The following is a 21,144-nucleotide window of genomic DNA, read 5'->3' as shown; positions in this document are numbered from 1 at the left end:
AACAAAGCAAAAATAAACCACGCTGCAGCCTTTACCATAAGTTACAAGGGCAACATACTGGGAGGGGGAGTGGGGGGAGCAGTTTTAATAGGACAGATCAGTTAGCCTGGCATGAAAGACACTGGAAAAATGGATTAGAAGCAGCACCATATGTGCATAGGGATCACCTTTACATTTCTATCCAAATTAGTTGCTGAAAAAGCAAAGTCCAGAAATACTTTTTATTAAAACACTGATCAGAGTTAAAACACTTTGAGGTACATTAAATAAATACGACTTTTAAGTTGTACAGCCGGTCTCTGGCGGTTTTGCAATGGTTTTCAAGAAATGCTAGGCAGCATCAGTAGCATTTCTGTAAGTACAATGAAATAACCACATTTCTGGTTGGAAAAACATTTGTTATTACTTTACTAATAAATCAGTTAAAATTTTGCAAAAATGAGGGCTGAAATTTACATTCTGAGAAAGAGGTGTTCTCCTCCTGCTGTTGGGAAAAAAGTGGAATTCCAAAGGAAGACACTTTTAAAGTCATCCACTACTTGTATTTCTCCCAGTCCTGGTTTCTTCCTTAATTCTCTTTGCTGTAATCACATACCTGCAAATATTATCAAAGGATGGTCTCCCGGCAAACTCCAATTAAACTGTGAGGCCTGTCCCACTCTAAACTGCGAGTGATACGGGATCTACGTAAGAAGGCAACTGGAGAGCTCAGAGCACCACAGCTCTGAAGATGAAGATCTTCTTGAAGTCGCTTTCTAGAGGTATTCACATTCTGCTGGGAACTTGTAATTACCTGTTTAAAAGGGCAGGAATGGAGAAGGAAAAATGGGGAAAAGAGGGTAAGAAATTTTTTCATTAAAAGGTTCAGTCCCTGAATATAATTTCATTTAAGTTATCTAATGATGGAACTCTCCCAGAGGAGATGTGTTTCTGCAGCCATCCAGAGACCCTCCCACTTGTGCTCTTACAGCTGCTCAGGGCTGAGTGCCATATTTCTCTATATACAAATGAAAAGGAAACCAGCTCTGTCTTATAATTGACAAACAGAAGTTTGGAGCAGAACTAAAACCTTGCAAGCCTGGTAAACAAACATTCTGGTATCAATAAAACTGTCAAGCTACTTCACAAATCAGAATTATACCACTATTTTACCAAAAATTCAGTGACTTCTTAAGTAGATTGCTGGAATGCCCTGGACTTTCACTAATTAATAATGTTTTTTGTCTGAGAAAAAGAACCACTAAAATTAATTCTTTCATGTGAAAAAACCACGTGTCTCCCTGGATCTAAGAAATCCATACATGATAAAAATTGGGCCATCGGTTTCTGGTTTTATGATCTATATAAACACTCAGGGTTTTTTTATACTATTTTGTTTGGTGAGAAACTATGGTTTTTTCATTCAAAGAAAATTGTTTTCAACTTTCTAACCGTGGGATTTAATAACCTGTAAATTTTGTAAAGCATTAAAAATGTTAACATTTAATTCCATACTGACACTCTGCTAAGTATGTCATGCTAGTACTGCTTTTCTACCCATGTGACTACAGAGGTAACTGATAACAGTGCTACTTCTTTGTCCTAGTTAGCAAAAACAATCTTGCAGCAAGCTTTATGAAATGCTGTATGTTTCCTGCTACACATCACACTATGTCACATGCTGTTTAAGAGTTACTACATCCTATTTTAATACTTAGCCAGTTCCCCACACTTAGGGATCACAGACTAATACCATAGGAATTATAATATCTCAGAAGCAGAGGAAACAGCCCCCAAGCATGTGTCCTTAATCATTGGTCCAGCTCCGTGGAAACCCTAGAGGCAACCTGAATGTGGGTAGTCAGTGCTAACAGCATTCTGCTTTTCAAATCTGACAACAAAAAAGGAACTTCATTTCTGTAGTTGTCATTCTGGTAACAATACTAGCAGGAGGTGATTCATCACCTTTCTTCCTGCAAAAAAAAATATTTATTATTACACATGCATTAGGTAATAGAAGTTGCTGCCACTACTAATTCCCTTGTTTTATACGATTCCTTGCAAGCCTTGTGTCTGTTTTATTCTCACTCAAGGTGAGAAGATGCATTCTTCCTTCATTTGGAAAAGCACAATTTCTCAATTGTTTTTCTTAAAAATAGCAAGGGTATAACTCTTCTAGCCAGGAGTAAGGGTAACTGCACTGTTTGGCCCTGCTTGTGTATCTACCCATTCCTTGCAGCAAGTAGCTTATGCTGTACAAATCCATTTGCCTGAAAAAAACAACAGATCCAAGTCAGTTCTGTGTTTCTCCATATATAAACACAAATTCATGTATGAAACAGACGCGAGTGCAGAAAGACACTGGAAATAAGAGAAAATTATTATCAATGTGTAAGTATCAGTTCCCTACAGACCTAGGATATTCCTGGGTCCAGCTGAAGAATTTTTAATACATTTATGAGTGCTTCAGTGTAAAATGCCTTGCTGCACAATAAATATTAATTATTTCTTACTAAAGCTATGTTACTATAAAAGAACTTCTGTAGGAATTGTCTGAAGTACGTAAAACTGAAAAACATTTAAATAAGGTACGTGTCTATCACAGTTGAACAAATCTTTAGAACTTAAATGGCCTACCTGGTCTATAATATTGGCACTGAAGATGGCTTCTTCCATGTGTCTCTCATCAGATTTTATTACTGATCGTATGCTGTTCACTACGTGACGTACTTCTGGAGGGAGATTACAGTTTGTATGTTCCAAAAATTTTGCCACTAAAATTTTTGTATCTTTATAGGCCTTAAGGTCCACTAAAGAGTGTGGTCGCTCTTTTGAGACTGTGCGCAAAGCCTTTGGCTTTAGGTGTAGGTCAATTTTCCTTGTATCCCTCCGTTTTCCAGTTGGTAGGAAACTGCTCAACGAATGCTGACAAGCAGAGGCAGTCATATGAGAACCAGAAACAGGAACTAAAAAAGAGGGGAAGAATATCTTTAAAGTAATATGTTAGCAAAAAAAAAAAAAAGGGCAAAACAAATATCGTCACAGAGGCTTTTACTTTGTCACAAATTGTCCGTTTTTCTCCTGAAGAATAACTGAAACATTCAATCAAGGAAACATTGCAAAATGGTATTTAACCAGAGGTCAAGAGTAAGACTCTTACCCATGACCAAGACGGGCTGCATTTAGGATGAGTGGGTAGGAAGTTAAAGTACTTCATAAATCACAGGCATTTTTGTTACCTCTACTTCCAGGGACTTCAGCTGACATTGATGATAAGGGGAAACACCAGCTACTCAGTGTTATATATGCAACTTGTAATGTTTTAGGCCCAGCCCCCCCCGCCCCCCAACTTTAACGATATAATGCAAGAGACCAGTAGGACATACAGAGAAAGCAAAAATGCTAAACAAAAACAGAGGACTTCATTCACAGCATTCATTTTCACTCAAAGGCTGGTTCCATCAGCACTGTGCATCATACACATATGCTGTTAGTAAGTGATTTTTCTGCCCCAAATTGTCTAGAGCTTGTTTCTCTATCAGACACTTTTAATTATTTTAAAAGCAAAAGAAGGAAACCCATATGATCCTGACCTGTTTCTAATGTAGCTGGAGATAATCCTGCATCTTGATGCTGGCTACATACAGGAGTCCAGGCACAATTATCACCTTTAACCGAAGAGAGAGAGACGGAAAGAACACAATCAGCCCCTGCTATCCTCTGCCCAAAGCAAGGGAAAATACATTGGAATCTTTTATTATCTCTCTTACCAAATTAAACTACTTGGAAGAAATACTGCTTTCAAGGTGTCCACTCATAAAGAGAAGCTGCTATAGATGGAAATGTCCTATAAGCTGTTAAATAAATACATAGTTCTTGCTTGATGGTTTCCTTGCTGTTATACAGCTATCAAATCCTAAATATTTCAGGCCGAAGCACTGAGGCTACGGAAGGTTCCCTGCTAGGGGCTGACTTCAAGACTTCTCTGCATTTCCCTCGCAGACAGAGTTTATCTTAGAAAATGGGAAAACAAAGAAAATGAATGCTTCTTATTTCTACAAAACCATCATTTTATTCAATATTTCTACCTCCTTTTTTAATAGATTTTAATTCTTTGCAGGACAAATGCTATCCACCACTGATTAAATTAATGGGTAGGTGACCACTATGGTTACCGATGATCCAATCAATAACAACTGGTTACAGAGCATTTGCAAACAGCTCTGGACATAGCTGCCTTCTCATGACAAGAGTTTCTGGGATGCCAGCCCCAGGACCAATTATGATATCACACTATACAGTAATTACCAGTGCCGTCTTTTTGATTTCAAGCTTGTGACAGTCAAGGTGGAATAAACCCTCACATTTATGCTAAGGCTGTTTACATCTGTTTCCAAGAATGAACACTATTTTAAACTTCTATGTAGATCAGAAGAGGCTTTCTTACATATCTTCAGGGAAAGTTTATAATGAAAAGCTGGTATAATCCTCTCTAGAGTGAATAATTAAAGAAAACAAAGGTAAGATGTTACAAACATGGAAAATCTGTAAGAAATTAAAAGAGACAGCTTCTATTCTGTCTTTAATTTGCTTTATTATGCTGAAGTACTGCAACACATGAATCATGGCACTCTTATTAAGAAGAGACACTTCAGAGGTTTTCTCTTCCCACCCATTATTATACTGCTTAATATACTTGTGGCACAGTCAAAACTACACCACTAGACATTATCCTGAATTATCTGGAACACAGACACTACAATAATCACTCAGGCACTTAACTGATATAGCCACGTAGTCTATCGTATTTGATTACAGATTAAGTTTATTGTAGCAAACATCAGTACTAGTTGTTGATTTTGTCCTCCTTCACTATGGTAAACTTTATGGGGAAAAGACAGAAAAATGTGCAAACTACTCAGTTGTAAGTATTTTTTTTTTAAGACCACACTTACCTTGTCCAGGGACCACACAGTGACTATAAAGGCACCTATTAAACTAAATTTCCATCTACAGTTTCTCTACTAGGAATGACAGGTATTTCAAAGCTCACTTTCAGCATTAAAAGATTAATGGTAGAATTATTGACTATACATGCCATAAAGACCCCATCATGTCAAGATGTGCTTGAAACACACGAATTGTGTTTTATTGGTCTAAAAGCCCAGGGTTTTATGCCAGTATTAAAATGCCCAGATTACTAATTTATTAGATCTCATTGCTGTTGCATCACTACTCTGTTGCACACATGCAACATCCCTGCGTCAAATAATTTATGTTCCAAACCATGTGCAGTGCAATCACAGTAACATTCAAGGCCCACTGAACAAAACTCTAGGCAGGAAGTTTCAAAGGCTGCACTTCTAAATCTCACATTGACTTGTATAGGGAGGTTAATCAGAAGATAAATTGAAGTGGAAAGACCGGGTCCTAAGACAAAACCAAACCCCACTTACCAATCTGACCACTGTATTTTCCCATTTGTGAACGTGCCTGAAGCTCCCCGACCCCTCAGTTCTCCCAAATCCGCAGTATGTCTCTTACATGAATTGTTAGTATTAATGATACATAGTTACAGCTCTGTCTTTCATATGGTCAGTCCATTGGACCGGTTGTTCTACTCCACAACAACTTTAAAAAATAAGTGCATGTAAATGAAAAAAAAACCCCAAACCCTTTTTCTTCTGGGTTGGTTCATTGATGGAGCACAGATGGTTCCCTTTATCTTTGCCTACTGTTCAACTCTCTGGATGTGTTTTAAAATTCTGCAGTGAGATCTACATACCAATAGCCAGTCATGAAAAAATCTAAATCAAATGCCTTTTTAAAATCATAAAGAATATAAAAAACTTCAGCTGCGTGTCACAGCTTAGGAAAAATAAGCTTCAGGGCTGCTACAAACAGCTGGTACATGTTACTAGAATTGTGCTGCTTCTAACCAATGTACGATTTCCAAATAAAGTTCAACAAAAAGTAGAGGAAGCAGAAGTGATGTGAAGTTGTGAAAACCTTCAGAGTACAACTTTGCAAACTGTAGTTTGCCAAACACATAAATGAAAGAAATGCACACATCTAGACGCAAGCACTTCTCTTAAAGATTTCATTTTAAAGAGTCTTCTGTAGGCAGCAAAAGAACGGCAAACTAGGTCAGCACAAACATATTCCTTCTGAGTTATTACTTCTTTTGCTCCCCCCTCTGCTGTGTGTATCTATCAGTATCACTAGAACCATCTCTGCTTCTTTATTACAATCTTTTCTAAGTCCAGTTATGTTCAACCCAGGTCCCTCAGCCCACATAGGGCTAAGAACTTGGAAATTAGTCAAAATAATTCCCATAATGCCACTTCTCCAGAAAAGATGATGGATGTATTTAGGACACATTAAAAATGAAGGCAGAGCATTTGTTCTACCAGGTGGCCCAGCATTCAGCTAGAACATGCAGATATGGCCTGCCTACAGTAATATTTCAAACACTACTTCAAGAGCATATGGAGCACAATATGGAAAACTCGCAGAGCACAGAAGAGAAAGGGCTGTTGTTCTTGTCTTTTGCACAGTAGCAAGGATTCAGAAATTCCTACTTACTGTCTGCACAGCAGCTTCATAGCACATATATCCTAGCAGAGTAAATTTCATAAAATAAATGCAGACCTCTAGCTTAAAGATTCATTTTTCCTGGACAGGATGCTGAGGCTAGATTTCTGAAGGTAGAAGACATTCAATTATTGAGCTAAGTATGAGGTCTCCGAAATTCATAGAAACAGAATAATGATGCAAAAAGAGTAACAGAACCAACACATCATCTTCCTAAATGAAAGCAGTTATTTCAGCATTTTTTCTACTTTTGTTTAGAGCTAGTCACATGATTCTTCCTCTAGATCCCTTAGAAAGCCCAGCGAATGCATCTGTAATAGCACAATGTATCGCATCTTATAAAGCTTTTAATCTTTACTTTCAAACTTTTCCAGGTTACCCCTTTGAATCTCTCTAAACAGTTTACATCCTTTTGTAAAATCTGTACTTTTCAAATGGTTTGTACATTTCTACATCCCTGCTATTATTTAATCAAGCCATTCTCTGTTCAATCAAATACTTATTTTCCACTAACAAGCCAATTTTATGAAGAAAACATTTTCAGCTAACGTCTCCTCTCTTCTTCCCTGCTTGTCTAAAAGGAGATCCGTATCGGAAGATCCTTATCCACGACAGTCCAAGCTTTCCTTTTCACTTATCATCTTGTCATGTGCCTCATCTTTCATTTCTTTGTCCTTTAAAACTTGGCACTGTACAGTCCAACTTGCCCCTATACAGTCACACTTCTGACACACACCAATACTGTCAATGTCAGCGTCACCTTCAGGAAACACAACCTGCTGTACTACAAGCATGACAGCTCAGTTAATCGGTTCCTAAATTGACCCCAGCTACCATTCAGCTTCTTAGTGTAGCTTCTCAATATAACACTTATAGAGAGGTAGAAGCATCTACTTAACAGATGGTTTTCTCAGCATTGCAGAAAGACTGGTACAATTTAGAAAAGCCAAAATCAGTTTCACTCTGTCACTTTTCCCATTTCCATTCTTCTTAAAAATTTTCAAATCTAGAAAATGTGCACGGAACTAAAGCTTTCACATGTAAGTCAACCCTCACTGGAACATTTCAGATAATTTCGAGCAGCACCCATTGCTGCATAAATCACACATCACTCATTTGTTCCATGCTCCATCAGCCTTGTACTACACCTACCTTCGGCATAAGACAAACATGATACAGGGTCACTAGTTGATCGGACTATATTTGAAATTCGGTATTTTGTAATGTGATGCTGCTGGACAGCACTCTCATGGCCGCTTGCATCTGATGAAGTATTTGCAGGCCCAAAAGAGGAAGAGGTCTGGGAAGGGACAGGGGGCTGGCTGAAGACTGCACAGCAGATTTTCCTCTGCTTCAAAGGCAGTGTGGCATTGTTCTCGTAAGCAGAACTCTGCAGTTCTCTTTCTGAGGGGCTGAAATTCTCTGAGGAACAGTCCAAGGACCTGCCGTGGGCACAGTTCTTTTCTTGTCCTTGAGACCTGTCTGTAGAGGTGCGGCTGTGGGAACTGTCTTCCTCATCAGGAAAACCCTCTGAGTGAGTTCCGTGGAACCTGCAGTGGGTGCTGTAATCCAGAGTGCTGCAGCTCTGGTCCGTAGCTCCTCTGGGGGTTGTGCAGTAGGGAGAAAGATCTGCAGAATGGAGAGATCCTTGAACTTCCAGTGAACAAAGATCTTCAGAGGAGCAGCTATGGTCTGCAATATCAACAGCATCAGAGACCATCAAAGAGGTGCTCTCAACAGAAACTGCGAAACAAGAGATTCAGAGAGAAACAGAGACTTCTTGCCCCTCTCCCATCACCCCAGTCCTGTTTTCAATATACTGATTTAAATTTAGTAATTGGGAAGTGCATCAATAATTACTCAAAAGCTTTCAGATGACAGAATGCCAAAGCAAAAAAGACTGAATTTATTTGTTCCTAGTGTCCTTCAGCAAATTTGAGAGATTGCCTGTGGTAGAAGAAGAAAAACTTTACAGAGATGCTGAAAAAACACAGCTCTGATCACTAGTGTCAATATTAGCTTTGCACCTAACACTTCCTAATCAATCATAATTTCCCCGAACCACATATCTAAATTATTTAGAAATGAGAATTCACCATCATGTAGCATCTCACACACAAAATATGTGACACACATGCACTTCAGATAGAAGGTAAACATTTAAACTTTAAACAAGCAGGCTCTGTGCTGCTACTCATCTACTTGCAATTCACAACATCTATGCTTCAGGAAGCAAGCTTCCTATTCTGGCTTCTGGAAGCCACGCAGAACACTACTACATGGAAAAGGTATGTGGACTATCAGGAAGGCACCCATGGTGAAACAATGAGAAACAAACTGCCAGTTATGTGCCTGACTGTTCAAAGAGAAATGAGAGTTGCTGTATCTGCCTCAAAGGGTTTTATAGAGCATGCTTCGTTGAGCAAAAGTCTCCTCAGCCTTTCCAGTCACATCAGTTTATGATTGTGAAAAGGTTCTCGCCATGAACAGTCTGAAAGCATATCCTTCTTTCTCCACTGGGAAAGGCAGAAGAGAAGGAAAAGTCCACTAAAAAACCCTACTACATCTTTTTCTCAAGCAGACAAACACAATGCCATAATTACCTTGTGTGCTGAAGTCCAGGGCCACGTTCCTCTCACCCATGCTTGATTCAGATGCTTGCTGATCAGTACCAGTGACCTAAATGAAAATTGTTTAATGAAACACATTAAACTGCAATTTACCAAAACCAACTGTAGTGCTGATGAGCTTAAGAACACACCTGACAACATGAAATAATTATCATATAAGCTGCTGTTAAGATTGAAAGCTAGTTAAAGATACAGCATTTTACAATATCTTTGGGTCAGGAACAAATGCAGGGCAAAGAAATGTGCTTAAAGCAATGTTTAATTTTTCCAGAATTTACAAGCTAAATTCATCTTGAATTCACAGGCAGCTGGGGCTGCAGGCCCACACTACAAAACTGGAAGTCTAATTTAAAACTTAAAACTAATGGTTTTATTACAAGCAATCTCTTTTTCTACAGTCTGCATTTTTCCATATTATACTTCTTTTTCCCCACGACATTATATCACCCTAAAAGAGGACAGAGAACAACAGAAACCATAAAAACAAACACAAGAGTAGTATTTTCCCTTGGTTATTTGGCAAGATGTTAACACGTAATATATTTTTAAGCCCTATAACATCATTGCCACCCAACGTGGCCGAGACAGGGTGCTCTCCAACCTATCAGAGATTGCTGAAGGGAGATAATACTAGGACTCTCATTTTCTCTTAAGTGATAGAACTAAATGGGTAACTTCATATCACTTTTGAGAATCACTTGAACAAAACATGGATTCAGTAGTGCTGGAAAGACATGATCCATAAACACCTGAAATTTAGGAAATTTTCTTTCTACTGATTTTAATAGACTTTGGATTGGACCTTGTTGCCAATCTCATTAGATTTTTAGCAGTTCTTTGGAGTCATGATTATTTAAAAAATGGTTCCAATATATAGCTGGTAACAATAAATGAGAAAAATATAAAAAGAAAAGTCAAAAGGGAATGAATGAGATTGATAACATCTTTAGCAAAAAGTGTATCTGCTTCTGTCTGTAGGGCTACAATTAACTAGTAAAAGCTTATTACAGTTGGTGACAGAGTCTACAAATAACCATCAGTCACCTCTGTGAAAACCTTTTTGTCAAGAGCTTAATTTGTATCTGGTCTTCTCGAAAAATTGAATGCGACACTCTTACTCTGAAGCTGTTAAGGAAAGAGCTGCCACTGCACACGGCAGTGTAGATTAATGCACACATATATATGCAAAACTTACTGTGCTCGCTAGTTATTTTTTTCTATATTTATCTATAGCTTACTATGATCAAGCGACCAGGAAACTTTTTCTGATACAAATTTAGTTTTTAAAAGTGATTTTAAGTCTAAAGGTTATTGAATACAACTCCAAACAAAGAAGAGTACCATAAATATTTTAACTCAGCAATAGATGGGCAGAGGACTGGGAAGCAAAGGTGAAATCACTCATATTTATACACAATTTGATTGAAAATTTCTTAAAGGATCTTTCTTATTGAAGCAGAATATCGCATATGTGGTGAAAAAATATATATAAGAAGTTAATGGTGTCACTTTAAGTTGCAGACCATTCCTGGCAACTTAACTGTGGAACTGCTGGAAACTAACTGGAAAAGAAGTGTTCTCAAATGCTTTGTTGCTGGTGAAAACTCAAACAGACTAACTATATTTTGGAATAAATAATATAATGTTTCAAGGATTTTTTTTTTCTTTTTAAAAACCCAGGAATTCTTTTTAAATCTAGGTGGTTTCACAAATTTTTAATCATTGACAGGAAAATGTCTGCTGACTATTTGTTGAAACATTTATTGACCTTCTACATTCTCCCCGTCACCTGGCAGCTGTAGTGACATTGTCTAGTACCTATAAAATGGCCTAATACCTATAAAATGAGCTACATTCAAGAATGAGGTTTTGTCGAACCTGTACTAATGAAGAACCATCTGTAGCTTTGATCTAGTAAATTTAAAATCATAACATTAATATACAGCATATGAAGCAAACTTAAGGCTTGTGAAAAAAGCTGGTTTAGCAATTATTGAAATAAAAATATTGCATCTCTCAAAAAAATACACTATTTTACAGGTAAAAGAAATACATACAGTGTATTTACATACCTTAGTTTCCTATTACACAAACATTTCTAGATTATGACAGTTCAAGCTTCATGTCATCTTTTTTTTTTTTTTTTTTTAATTCCCTGCTTGGTTTGCCAAAAGGAACGATTAAAGCATTGACAGAATTTTTTGACTTGGGAATAAGACAACTAAGCTCATTTGACACATTTGGCTATCAGTACTCTGCTTTGAAATCTTGTTGGAACAGAGCTTGCACAGAACACACCATGGACTCAAGGTATATTCCAACGTGTGTGGGAGACAAATTATTTTTACCTTGCAGTTAGGTGTTGAGAGTCCTTCAGCTCACCTAGAGTAAGGACTCATGTTTTATTTGGGGAACCTGCAGAGAAGAACTGTTCTCAGGACTCTCCTCCATGCAATGGAATTTTTATTAGCCTTTCACATCCTTTGGAATTTAGATGGACACAAAAGCTCAGCCACTGCAGATCACATCCCTTCTCGGGCTCTGCCTCAATCTCAGAGACTCCTACAGAGGCTGAAAAACTCGCAGCAACATACCTAAAGACATGGGGCTGCATAAACAAGATAACATTCTTAGATGTGACTTATTAGTATGTGAATCAAAGAACATGGCCTCTCAGCTTAAGTTCTGGATGCTTGCTTATATACTTATATACTGCAGACTATATTGTATTATAGTTTTCACTAATTATGACTGATGGAAATTAATTAAATAAAAAAAAAACCCCAAAACAAAACCACCAAACCAAACAAACCAACCCCAAAACCCAAAAAACAACAAACCTCACAACCAAACCCCAACAATATGACAAATAGATGGAACAAATTCACACACACAGAAATTGCTTCCTGAGAACCAAATGGAAGACGGAATGTTCCCCTCTATATATAAAAAAAACCTGCTACATAGAGAAAAGTATTCATCATCTTGTTTATCTGTTAAGGGCCTCATTGATAACTAGCATCCTTAATAGGGAAAATGAGAGATTTCAAGATTTCAAGCATGCAGAAGTAGTCAGGGTTATAATCTGAATTTTGGTTTCTTCTCCTACTTTTTCAGTATTTAGCCATAACTTTCAAAGCATAAGCCATTTAAACTTATCTGATCAATGTGTTAATTTCTCCTTTTCCTTCCTTTGTTCTTTCTCCATTAATAAGAATAATTGCTGAATGTATTTTATATGCATTTGGAATTGATTAACCTTCTTGCTTGGGGGAAGGAGAGCTGTGGTTTTAATTGTAGGAGATAAAACTGACAATTTTTAGTCTAGTTCACATAGGGATGACACATGGTTTCATACAGGTTCCTGCACAGCCTAGGGTAACAAAACCTTATTCACTTGCACAGTCTCACACATAAAGCTGGTAAAGACAGTCACTAAGTTATCAATAGGAAAAGGAAAAAAAACCCATGCATTTAACAAGACTGCACAGCCTACAGGTTAGTAAACCCTCTAAAACAGTCACTGGTTCAATTAACCAAGAACCCTGATCTGTTTGTTGTCTTTTCTATATCCTAATCAATACTTTGCATGGAAAACAGTGTGAAAAACACTTTTTTTCATAGTCATAAAATGGGAATTTCTAATCAGTACAGATGACAACAGCAATTTCTACTTAGATGCAATCACATAAATTAGCCCTGACATCCATCTGTTGTCCATGAAATGCACAAAATATTGAGTCTAATTTGATACAATTTAATAAAATTTGAAGGACCCCACTCAATCCACTTAAAACCAAACAAAACCTATTGCTTGATGCTCAGTAAATGGTTTTACAGTTATGACATTATTACATAATGTTTCCAGAAGCACTTCTGTAGCTAAAGCTCTGCTGTGATTTCCATTGCAAAGTCCGCCTTTGAGGGATTTATAAATCTAGTTATTTCAGTTCATACTGTACTGTAGCTTGGTGCATATTATCCAGGAGTATTTGCATAATATAAGAATTTAGGACTCCATTTTGTTCCTCTTGTAGATCTGAAACTGTCTTAGACTTTGGCTCCATTCCTCCATTTACAGAGTGACTGGGACACTGACTGTAAAAAAATACATTAGGGCTTTTGTTGTCAAGAAAAGTATATGGCTACAAAGTCACTGTGTGGGCTTTAGTTACCATTGCCAACGTACTTCACCTCTGATACTCAGCACACCTGGTTATTTTGCTCCTACAAGCTCTCTGAACCACCAACTATCAGGCATATATAAACTCAGTCCTGGTAAGAAACTATGTAATTACCACCATTTAGAAAGAAAAAAATCAGCACTCATTTTTACTTGTGATTAGAACAAATGCTGGAACCCAGGTGGCCAGACATGAATAGACAAGGCACTGACACTGACCTCAGACGCCAAAAAATACTTATTAAAGCTCATGCTCTTCTTGCAAGAATGTGACTTCGATACTTTAAATTATGTCTTGTTAAATTATACTTTTGTTATATGCTGGTTGTGTTGATGGATGTTGATGCTCATGCAACGTGCAATCCCAATTACAAGAGTGCTCAAAGTGATTTTGTGCTTTAGACACTTTTCTAAACCTTACTTAGTACTACATACAAATTCTTACAACAGATATGATCCTCCTCTTCTCCCCCAAACTATGTATAATTCATACAATTTTTTTTTTTTAAATCACTGAAAAATTTTAGCTCCTTCAGGGCTTGCAGGTTCCTCTGAGTTACTGTAAAGAAAAAAGGATAAATTGGATTAAAAATATTTTAGAAAGGAAATGGCCTTGGTAACTCCAATTTTGCTGTTCAGAAAAGAAGTTCACTCACAGCAGTTTATACTGATTCATTCTATTATGGCCAAATAAATCAAAGGTAGTGCAATGTTTGGCCTGTTTATTGTGGCAAATGGTGGAGGATATGCTACAATGCAAGGATTAGAAGAGTTGTCAGAAGCTGCTTTGTTGGTCATACACAAAGTTAGGTATATCTTGGAGTTTTTTAATTGCAGTTTTGTCAGGGACTGTGCATCTCAACACTTTTTTTCTCAAACACTTGTCTTTAATTGTCTTAATAACCTTCTTGTGCGTAATAGTAAAAATTTATAAAATTTCTTTAGTTTTGTGGTTCCAGTTGTGGCTTCCCCCAGTGTGAAAAAATATCACTCAGAAACTTTTCAGTGTTATATTTTGGGGAAATGCAAAGTACTCCCCTCTGTAATGTGGGTGCAATTTGGCAACCTGAACACACATGTTTCCACAATACACTATTAAAAACTGATAAACAATATCTAGAATGTTTGACTCCTTGAGTTTTAACTGAAGCCTGCAAGAAGTTTCTAAAAGCAATTTTAAGTATTTTACAATTTGTATCAGCTGATTCAATTATCAAAAATCACTTCAAGTAAAACTTGGCTCAAATTAGCTTTGGCTGTACATGCAGATACATTATAATTCTAGTTTCAGTTGAGTTGACACTGTATAGTAAAAAATAAGGCAAAAAGTGTAATGTAAACATTTGTCTGAAGCATACTGGATCCCTTCTCAAAGTTCAGAATAAATGTGTTATGCACTCTCAGGAGTAACTGGTTTTGCCATATAACAGCAGAAGCTATTAAAAGCTGCAACAGCCAAAAGTATAAGCAATAGAGAACCACTCATTGCTATTTCAAAGGGAGAACATGTCTCTATCCTTTTTTATCTTTCAAATTTTTGCTCAGTATGGCTTCTTATTAGCTAATGTAACACTGAACCAGGAATCAGTTTCTAGCACTTTGGAGCCTGAGAGGAGCCTCCTTATGGAGGCTGTATCTTACAATTACTAAAGCATAAATTTGGCACTGAGTTCCAGGCATCCTGGCGAGACTAGAGCATACCATTACAAGAACCTCTACTATTACCAGATGCTCCCAGTACTTTTCCAGAGCATGATCTGAAATCTGCCATAATTGGAGGGACTGCAAATGTGTATTTTTACCTTTGTTAATATGAGGTTACTTACTGTGATAGTTTCACTGGACTAGACCTTGGCTAGCAGTCAACACAGCCCTTCACCCACTTCCCCCTCACCCCCAGGGTTAGGGAGGAGGATTGGGGGGCCAGGGTAAGGAAGCTTGTAGGTTGAGATAAGAACAGTTTAATAATAGAAATAAAAGAAAACTAAAAAAAAAATCCCTAATATTAAAAGAGTAGTGATAATTATAACAGTAATAAAATATACAAAAGAGTGATACACAGTGCAACTGCTCACCACCTGCTGACCAAGCCGAGCCCATCCATATAATGACCCTGGAGGAGCGACAATCCCAAATCACAACCGCAACCCCAGAAGAGCGAGAGCCCGAGCAAAAGCCAGAGAGAATCACCCCCCTTTTCCAGTCAGCCCCGGATAATATACTAAACATGCCATGATATGATATGGGATATTTCATTGGCACATCCAAATGCCAGTTTTGGGTTCTGCTATTCACTGCGCTTCTCCCTCCCAGTCCTAATGCAGCTGTGAACCAGACAAACACGGTGGCCTTGAGCTCCAGCAGCAGCTGATAACATTAGTACTTTTATCAATGTTCTTCTCATAACAAGTCTTGCACTAAAACCAAAACACAGCTATTCTAACTACTATGAAGAAAATTAACTCTATCCTAGCAAAACCAGGAGACTTACACAGATTTTTTGTTAGGAATTTTCAAGTACATGTTCTACCTACACATAGAGTTTAAAATGTGAATCCATAATTATCTTGGCTCAGATCACACAGAGCAAAACTGAACGTCCCATTAGCTCTACACTATACACACACACATACACAAACATACAGAAGTTATTAGCATTACATGTCATAAGATATACAGTTATCTTTTTCCTTATTAAATCTACACTGTTGTACTGAGCTCCAGTTAAAAGTAGTATATTAAAGTGAGGCAAATCCACTATCATCAGTAGTTGGAATAAAAAATATTTTACAACTGTAGGGGTTTTTTAAGAAAATAAATCTTCTTAAAAGATTTCCTATTGGAAGATTTCTTATTACCTATAGAAATTAAGAAGTGTAATCTCATCTTAAGACATCAATATCCTTTTCAAATAAGGAAAAACACTCTGCTTTGGTGATGCCAATCCATTCTTTTAGGTTTTGTTACTGACAGTTCAGTATCATACAATTTTTTAAACAGACGATAACAGTTGCAATACTGCTACTCGCATAAGCATTTTCCCTCCCATGCAGACAAAGATAAGGAGATTACGCATTAAGTAAAATCTATTAGTTAAACTCTTTTAAAAAGAGAATGGTCTGAAAAATATGTTTAAAGAACATAAATATTTTTTAAATGGTTTTCCCCCTAAACTACAATTAACTCCTAAATTATTTCAGATCATTAAATTTATCTAAAATTGTTTTGCATCACAAAAATTTGAAGACTACGTAAAGAATTTCCTTTGGTTTTCCTTACCTGACTGGCAGGTGTCTCTCCAATCACTGCCTCATAAGGAGGGGGAAGCTCAGTTGGATACAGCATTCCTGGGCTGTTAATGGTTATTTCATATAAAGCACTGAATGGAGAATGAGGGAAGTTCAAATGGAGACCTCTGTTTAAAAAAAACCCAACCAAACAAGCAAACTTAATTATTAAGAAATTGCATTGTATTTATTTGGTAAATTATTACCTATACTACAGTAATATACAGTGATCTCTGAATTAAAAGTCAGTGTACTACAAAAAGTTACACTGAAGAAATTTATTAGACAACCAAAAAGCTCTCATTCACAGGGTAGCTTTAAAAATTGTATTTCATTTTGGATGCCAGCCATCTCTACCAGCCTGTTTTGCAGTCATTAATGTCCTTCACTACTCCACAATAATACATTTCAACTGCAATGACTTCCTTAGAAAATTAAATCTCACATTCAACTTCATATGTGTCATGTTAACAGCTGTGAAAGGATTACCTATAAGCTGATCTCTGCTGTAAGTTCAGATATTGCTATCCTTGTCTTAGCTACGTTCAATCACTTCTCTATTACAGCAGTGCTTTAACCCAAGTATTTCCAGGTGCATGCTATCAAGTTTGCAAAAAACGTATGTAGCCTCTCTGCAAAACAAGCACCTAATGTAAGTGAAGGCCATTACTTGGCTTCATAGTCTATAGCTCAGAACTATGCAATGACTATAACTACAGGGAAGAAGAATCACCTCTGTGCCTCTATCACTGGTGTGCAGGTATATTCTGGTGGGTAGTAGGGTGGAGGTGGTATTGGTGGTATGAACTCATCAAAATCCAAGGTTTGATGCAGGATAGTTCCGTGTGGAGTCATGCAGTCAGGATTGGTAGAATGTGGCCTCTGTGGCAAAAACTGCAAATGAACAGGTCAAGTAACTTTAGATGGCAGAAACATCATCACCAATAATACAAATTTTAATAAAAGGTCAGTATTAGCAACCCTGACCAATACCCAATTTCATTAATATCCATACTGAAATGAAAGAGACACTTCTGCAAGCATAAAAATACTTGAGATCAGTGAGGAGCGTAGTCAAATTGCAAAATACAGCACAAGGTTTTACTAAAGACAGAGAGAGGTCTGTGCCTCAAAGTCACTCTTAGGATGCAGAACATGGACATTTGAATTTAAATAGCTTTTCAATAAAAAATTCTACTTGTAATACAATTTTATTATGGCACTACATAATCAACTCTATTTTAATAACTTATTAAAAATACGTACAACTACTATTGTAGTACAACAACTAAAATAACTATTTGCATGGTTTTGTTTCCAATCTGAAATGCTTTCTGTTTATAGAGGAAAAAAAACCTCCCCCCCAAAAAATCTCAAATAAAACCAACCAGAAACAAGCTACCATAAAGTAATTAAATTTTGAATAAGACAACTACAGATATCCCACCTATTTTTCACCTCCAAGAAAAGGGCCATTTATAACTATTTTATATTATTCTTGTAAAATAAAATATTCCTAATAGCCATTTGTAGTTTGATGATACAGACACTGAACACTTGAATGTGGTATAAAGGTTTTAAATACTGGTATGAAAGTAAGAAAAGAATTTATTCCACATAAACATCTCAAAACCCAAAAGAAAATAACCACACTGAATAATAGAAAGTAATAATACTGAGAACGACTGTCAACCTAATCAGCTTCTAGCATAGCAGCGATATCTAGAACCTATTCTGACACCTTTGACATCAGAAACAGCGTAACTTAACCAGTCTTCTAGCAAAGGCTTCACTACTTCAAGATCAAATATGGACCATTCTGCAGACCACAGGGAACCCAGCCACCTTGACCTGGCTTTATATGGTCCCCATGGATAAGAGGGGATCAAAAGACAATCCAAAACCACAGAAGAATTCTTCTCCAGGCAAGCTTCTGCTGTTGTATCACTTTTCTTGCATCAGTAGATGACTTGGTCTTCCCTTTTAAAACAAGAGACCTAAGAAAATTTGCTGAAAGCACACCTCTTTTTTATACCTGAACAAGATAATATAAGTCTTTGTACAGTTGTGTCATTACATTATTATTCATTTAAATCCACGATAAAGAAGCAGTGAAATAAAAGGGAAAATGCTTATGCTTACGAGATCCAGCAAATAGAAAGTAAATTACCTTCATTTTTAATGTCATAGTTTTGAAATAGCTTCATAGCCTACAGCTCAGAACTATGCTTTCATATTTTTCACTTTTTCAAATTTAACTTGGTGCCGTTATGCTGGATTTACATTACCATATAAATGATATTGGTCCTTAGTATTTAAAAGGCTGAGTTACATCTTAATTCTACTAAACACACTTTATGTATATTTCAAAGGTCAAAGCTGTAATAATGCAATGCAACAGAGGGTCAGGACCACCAGCTTCAATTGTTTGTCAAAATGAACTATTAGTTGCTTACTAATCAGCTCTTTAGAGATATTTCCACAAGTCACTATTAAATGAGTAAGTGTGTCTATAAAATGTTATACCATTATATCTCACAGCCAATTAATGACTTTCAGCCACTGTTGTCTCCTGATGGTACAGGAATAAAAGACATGACATCTACTTGATTGACCCTTCACTACACAAAGCCTGTGATGCTCTTAAGCACTCTCTTTCATATGAGCCGTGATTCTGTTATCCTGAGTACTCTCAGACATTTCTACAGGTTTGTCCTAGAGAATAAAACTACATTTTTGCAGTCATTTCAACTAAATTCAGCCAACCTTTCAACAGCCGTTTCCCAAACTTCAACACTACATTAAGTGTTAAACACCAGACTTTGGCTCTAAGTGATACAATGGTCAGCAATCATCAGTCTGCTACCATCCCAAATACATTGAACAACCTTTTAGGAAAAAAGGAAGCAAGACAAACTTGAACTTAGTGACCTAAAAACCATATAAAAATTTATCATAACAAAGACAAATATCCGTATACTCTGGTTCACATTTTCTACCCTACTTGATTCCACCAGACTCAGAGCTACACTCATTTTCCTAGCAGAGGTGATAATTTGGGTCATTTTTACAGTCTGGAAACTAAACAGTTTTCTTGTACAACTTTCTTTCCCTCCTCCCAGACTATTTCCATATACTGCCATGCTCAAGCTTTGGTTTGCACCAGAGAACGTGCAGCTCTATCCCTTCAGTTCTCGAGTTCCCTGGAGCTTGTTTCATTCAGCCATATATACAGAGCGATATTCGTAACACTCCTCAGAACAAGGCAATTAAACACATAGCACTTCTACAGTGAGTGAACTATCAGCGTACATTTCGTGGGATGTGACAGAAGGGAAAGGCTTTACACAGGGTAGAAGAGGCTGTGGTTCAAGAAGGAAAAGACCTAATGTTTAGACACAGTTCAGTATAACAGTAGAATCATTTGCATCCTTTTCAAGAACCTTTACTGTGAACACAAATCATGGCAACGAACTCTGTGTGACCAGTGCTGAAAATGAGTGGCAAAATGGATATGAATGATGCACATATTTAGCAGGTTGTGTTTAGAAACAACAGTTTACCTGTGTGACATCATCCTGCTGGAAAGCACAGAAATTAAATTGAAAGAGGCTGTAAGAGGGAGACTAGCAGGAAGTGAAACAATAGCAAATATAAGGGCTTATCACAAAGAACAGACATCCTTGAGAAAACAATCAGAAAACTATTAAGTAGGAATTAAATCATATCTTATTCCATATTACCCTATCTACTAATTTCTACTAGCCTGCAAAAGTTTATTCTTCCGACAGTAAATGTATTTTAAAAATCTTTAAGGGTTAGTTTCAAATGGTGAAGGTTGTCAGGGGTTCAGCAAAGACTTAACACAAAGTCCTTAGGTAAGAAAAAGAAAGGTAAGAAAAACACAGTAAGAAAATGCAAACATCTGACAAATCTGGACTAGGTGGAGGAACACTGACAAATGCTTTCACAAGGAAATACACTTTTTTTGTATTCAAAGACAGTTATTACTAAGTAATCAGTCTCAAAATGTCAGTAGCAAGTAGGATAGACAACCATAAGTACTGCCAAACCAAAAACGGGAGTGGCCTGTTTGGTTACAAGTATAAACAAGATAAAGTTGCATTCAACATAATTTCAAAAAACTGTAGCTCACACTACAGAACAACTCAAAGCAGGTCTCCTAGCCAAGCTTTTGAGATTAAACCAATGGCCACTGCAGAAGCAATGGATAGAAAAGGGTTGCAGACAAGGATAAACAGCAAACAGCACCATTGGTAAACACTGGAAATAGCCAACACTTAAAAGCTCTACATAACTTTAAAGCTATCAACAGACATCTTGAACATATCTACTATGCATAAATGGATATCTCCTGGCTCTGGAAACCCCAAATTCCCAACCGTTTCTGTTGACCACCTGGAGCTGTTGCATGTTGGAAGCTTTCAGAAATCCAACAGGCAATGAAACA

General features: G+C 37.0%; 1 protein-coding gene across 1 annotated transcript in view; it reads right to left on the bottom strand.

Moving 5' to 3' along the window:
- Window positions 1–297: 297 nt before the first annotated feature.
- ENTREP2 (endosomal transmembrane epsin interactor 2) overlaps window positions 298–21,144 on the bottom strand; it is a gene marked incomplete at its 5' end in the record, with an annotated part of 26,953 nt that continues 6,106 nt past the window's right edge. Inside the window, 8 exons of the mRNA XM_029087442.1 lie at window positions 298–793; window positions 2,617–2,945; window positions 3,573–3,647; window positions 7,726–8,316; window positions 9,177–9,252; window positions 16,666–16,801; window positions 17,407–17,567; window positions 20,237–20,251. Of these exons, the coding sequence (XP_028943275.1) occupies window positions 608–793; window positions 2,617–2,945; window positions 3,573–3,647; window positions 7,726–8,316; window positions 9,177–9,252; window positions 16,666–16,801; window positions 17,407–17,567; window positions 20,237–20,251 (1,569 nt within the window). The remainder of the gene's footprint in view (window positions 794–2,616; window positions 2,946–3,572; window positions 3,648–7,725; window positions 8,317–9,176; window positions 9,253–16,665; window positions 16,802–17,406; window positions 17,568–20,236; window positions 20,252–21,144) is intronic.

Source organism: Antrostomus carolinensis, unplaced genomic scaffold (genome assembly GCF_000700745.2).
Source record: "Antrostomus carolinensis isolate BGI_N321 unplaced genomic scaffold, ASM70074v2 scaffold19581, whole genome shotgun sequence".
Classification (NCBI taxonomy): domain Eukaryota; kingdom Metazoa; phylum Chordata; class Aves; order Caprimulgiformes; family Caprimulgidae; genus Antrostomus; species Antrostomus carolinensis.
This window is presented reverse-complemented; position numbering and strand designations above follow the sequence as displayed.